The sequence below is a fragment of the Elaeis guineensis genome, chromosome 1 (genome assembly GCF_000442705.2).
Source record: "Elaeis guineensis isolate ETL-2024a chromosome 1, EG11, whole genome shotgun sequence".
Classification (NCBI taxonomy): domain Eukaryota; kingdom Viridiplantae; phylum Streptophyta; class Magnoliopsida; order Arecales; family Arecaceae; genus Elaeis; species Elaeis guineensis.
The window spans coordinates 115,250,754-115,255,420 of NC_025993.2; the positions used below are offsets into that span (position 1 = coordinate 115,250,754).

At 38.1% G+C, this 4,667-nt stretch overlaps 1 protein-coding gene across 1 annotated transcript; it reads left to right on the plus strand.

Annotated features, from left to right (window-relative positions):
• Nucleotides 1-1,495: 1,495 nt before the first annotated feature.
• LOC105037572 (cytochrome P450 71A9) lies at nt 1,496-3,613 on the plus strand. The gene is given in 3 exon segments (XM_010913218.4): nt 1,496-2,484; nt 2,487-2,560; nt 2,773-3,613. Coding segments are annotated over 3 exon segments (1,635 nt in total). The 5' UTR covers nt 1,496-1,538; the 3' UTR covers nt 3,388-3,613.
• Nucleotides 3,614-4,667: the final 1,054 nt, after the last annotated feature.

The window sequence follows — 4,667 nt, forward strand, 5'->3', positions numbered from 1 at the left end:
TTCATTCTTTTTATAATATTAGATATTTTGGTAAGAAGTAACTGTCATCCGCCTAACATTTAGTTTCCTTAACATCTTAAATTAATCTAAGAGAGCCTCATTACCTTAAAAAAACAAAAACAAAAAAAAAAAAAACAAAAACAAAAAGACAAATCTAAGAGGGCCTCATCAATTCATCATGTGTTTTTCAATATTAGATATTTTGATAAGAAGTCGATGTTCCCCACCAGGCATTTAGTTTACTTAACATCCTTTCCTTTTCACACATGAGCAGGACATGCACTACCAATAATAAGTAGAATTATCCCAGAAAGTTAGAAGGAAAACAATTTACATGCTTGCTGTTTGGAAATTCAACTCAGTTGTCAATAATAGCTTCCTTTTTTTCAGATTCTCCTCCAGCATTTGGTTCATCAGGTCTTGAATCAGATGTCGCATCTGCTTCTCCACGACTTTTTTGTATCTCTCCTTTTTCTTTTGCCATAAAAATTGTCTTACTTTAAAACCAATGTTTAGAATTAGTTGTATTTATCACAACTTTGGTTTGGTCACCTAAATTTTAAAGGGTTGGAAAATCTATGCATTGCATTCTATTATACCCCTCATCTTACCATAAAGAAGAATTAGTGAATAATTGATATCACTAGAAATTGCATCTCGTGTTTATTCTTTGTTTTAATATATATGCTATTACGCTTGATTATCCCACACCTGCTCGTCTCATTAATTAAACATATACTTACCTTCTGCCGGCTTCGGTCAATCTTTACAGTTTGGGGTAAATTGCAAAAATAAAATGATACAATAAACTGGTTGGTTGTTCAGTTCTGGCATCTTGTTAATTAGTCTGGTTCTGGATTTTTAAAATTACTTGTAAATAATCAATAGTCAATCCAAAGAAGATGGAATAGAAATTAAGAAGATATTATGTTACAGGAACTTAAATTAATCTAAGAGGACCTCATCAATACTTCATGCTTTTTACAATATTAGATATTTTGATAAGAAGTAACTGTCATCCACCTAAAATTTAGTTTCACTAACATCTTAAATTAATCTAAGAGGGCCTGATCGATTCATCATGCATTTTACAATATTAGATATTTTGATAAGAAGTCAATGTTCCCCACAAAGCATTAGTTTACCCTTTTTTTTTTTTTTTTTAATGGAACACAAAGCATTTAGTTTACTTAACATCCTTTCCTTGCACTGCCAATAAGTAGAATTATCTCAGAGGAAAACAATTTTACATGCTTGCTGTTTGGAAATTCAATTATTGGACCTACTTACTCTAATCACTATACCACTTTACAATGGTCAGTTAGTTATATCTTCTTTTTTAGATAGACATGCCAGGTGCACTTCGATAATGACTTAACATCAGATTTTTTTTTTCTCCCACTTCGAAGAGGAGAAGTTGTAGTAGCCTTCCACCACCTCATCAGCTGGTCAAGCCATAGTGGAAAATTCTTTTATCAAAATCTAGTTATGTTCAAATTCCTGCATTGATATTTTCAAGACTAGCTTGGAATTTTCTGATGACGATCAGATATGAAGTCTGTGGCGCATATTTAATAACTCCTGAAATACTAAGAATCCCTAATAGATTGTCCTCTCTAGGACCAGGGCTGCTACAAATAAGATCAACCTCCATCTCTTTGCCTCTCTGCCTCCTAGTAATAATGGCTATCTGGATCATATTCGCATGGCTTCTTTTTGTCACACTTATCTCCCTTCTTTCTTTCAGATACAAAAAAATGGAACAACGAAACGCTGTGTACAGGCTCCCTCCTGGCCCGAAGAAGCTTCCCTTAATTGGGAACTTGCATCAACTTGGTAGGCTGCCTCATCACTCCTTGTGGCAACTCTCTCAAAAATATGGCCCTCTCATGTATTTGGAACTAGGCAGCATGCCAACAGTAGTAATCTCATCTGCTGAGATGGCCAGAGAAGTAATGAAAACTCATGATCTCGACTTCTGCTCGAGGCCTCGCCTTGTTGCTGCCGATAAATTGTCTTACAACTATTCGACTATAAGCTTCTCACCCTACGGCGAATATTGGAGAGAGATGAGAAAGATATGCATCCTCGAACTTTTCAGCGCCAAGAGGGTGCAATCATTTCAATTTATAAGGGAAGAAGAGATTTCACTAATGATCAATAGCATCTCCCACTCTTCAGCAACTCCTATAAATCTTAGCAAGCTGATGATGACACTGGCAAATAACATAATATGCAGAGCTGCGATGGGTAAGAAGTATCAAGAAGGTGATTATGAGAGGGGCATATTTCACAAGCTTCTTCACGAAACGCAGGCATTGGTAGGCAGTTTTTGTATTGCAGACTTCTTCCCATCAATAGGCTGGATGGACAAGCTAACTGGACTAGCAGGCAGGCTTGAGAAGAACTTCAGGATGCTTGATGCGTTCTATGAGCAGGTCATCAGGGAGCACCTTGACCACCGGAGGATGAGACCCGAACATGAAACATAGTTGATGTATTGCTTAGATTACAAAAGGATGGACATGTAACAAAAGATCACATAAAGGCAGTGCTAACGGTATCTGTTTCTTAAACCTCATATCCTTCATCAAAATTTGCATAGTTAATTAACTTTCGCTTCTTTGTTGTCAAAAAATCCAATAACTTCGCAACTCGTGCTTAATTTTGGAACCGTACAAGGCTCTACTGATGTCCTTAGTTTCTTAAGATTCTTATGTAGTTCCATTAAACTGAATTTTAAAGCGCATTTTGTTCTTTTCTTTTGCTAAGGATATCTTGTTTGGCGGAACGGATACAGCTTCTGCAACCTTAGAATGGGCTATGGCGGAGCTTGGAAGACACCCAAGACAGATGAAGAAAGCACAAGAAGAAATAAGAGCCTCTTTAGGAACTGAAGGAAAGGTGGAAGAAGGAGATCTTCACCAGCTTCAATACCTCAAGTCTGTGGTGAAAGAGACATGGAGGCTGCATTCACCTGTCCCATTACTAATTCCTCGAGAGTCCATAAGACACTCTAGGATTCATGGATATGATATCCTGCCAAACACGAGAGTGTATGTCAATGCTTGGGGGATAGGAAAAGATCCTAAATCATGGGATGACCCTGAAGAGTTCATTCCTGAGAGATTCATGGATAGTTCTATCGACTATAAAGGCCACAATTTCGAGCTGATACCATTCGGTTCCGGTCGAAGAATGTGCCCTGCAATGAATTTTGGGGCTTTGACAGTGGAGCTAGCACTTGCAAGTATGTTATACCATTTCGACTGGGAACTGCCTGTTGGGACGAGCAGAGAAGATATCGACATGAATGAAGCACCAGGCATTACGGTGCACAGGAGTTCTGATCTTCACCTTGTAGCCATAAACCACATCATGAAATAGCCATAAATCATATGAGTTATAGTGCTCAGTCATCTACCCATGTAAGATTAGGATCAAGAAGAGTCTGCACAACCATGGGAAAAATTATGTGCATGATGCTTTATGATTTGGGAATATCAATCATGGCTAGAGTTGTGATGCTTCAAACAACTAGAGAAGTCTTTGCTTGGAATACGCATGTGCTGAACTTTCATCTATAAAATTTGAGAGCATTTATGTTGTTGAAGTGATAAATATTACTTCAGATTGATTTGATTCAGATTAACTTGCTGATAGACATTAGCATACTTCCAAAATATGTCCTCCCCAAGGTGTGTCGCACCACCCAATTGTCAATTTTCAACTGCCATTTTTTCGGGTTTTTGGATGAAATTGTTAGCAGGCCCCTCATTGATTAAACAGAGGTGTAGTCAGCTCTTGTTTGCACCATTTAGCAGCTTGAAGCCAGTCCTTTAATATTGCTAATCCTGTCTCAATTGTCTTTCTATAGAAGTATGCTTCAAAGTTAAAATCCTTCTATTTCGTTCATTCCATAGACACCACAGAATTGCTGAAACTACGCTATACATTGCCTGTTTAGCATTTCCTATTTTTAAATTAATCATTCAATCGCCCAGTAGGCCTTGAACAGTAGGTGGTAGAGGAGGAAGTGAAAGACACTGCATGATCACATTCCAAACCTGAGAGGAAAACTGGCATGCAAGGAATAAATGATCGACGCTTTCATCTGTAGAACAGCATAGAGGATAGTGAATAGGTGCTGGGAATACACGCTTACGTAGATTATCAGCAGTGAGAACTTTGTTGGAAGATTAGCCACATGAAGATTATTTTAACTTTGGTTGGGATAGGTAGGGACCAAATAGTCATGGGGAACCATGAGATCATCCCACTATGAATAAAGAACTTGTATGCACTGCTGACAGAGAAGATTTCATTGGCTGTCCATCTCCAGCGTAGGGTGTCAGTATCAGAAGGAAGGTGAATAGATCCTAAAAGAATCTGCAAGTGGTTGAATTCTGATCTAGCAGTAGAGTTAAGGGGGTCCCAGAAGTTGTATTGTCTATCTGCAGCATGAAGAAATTCATGGACCGTAATATTCGGTGAAAGCGTAAATCTAAAGAGATTTGGGAACAGGTCTTGCATATAATTTCCTTCAAACCAGCAGTCAATCCAATAGAGAGTCCGTTCTACATTTTCTAATCTGCTTTCAATGCAAACATTGAACAGCGGGCGGACCTTTAGGATACTTTTCCAAGACTCAGATGCCTGCAAAGATC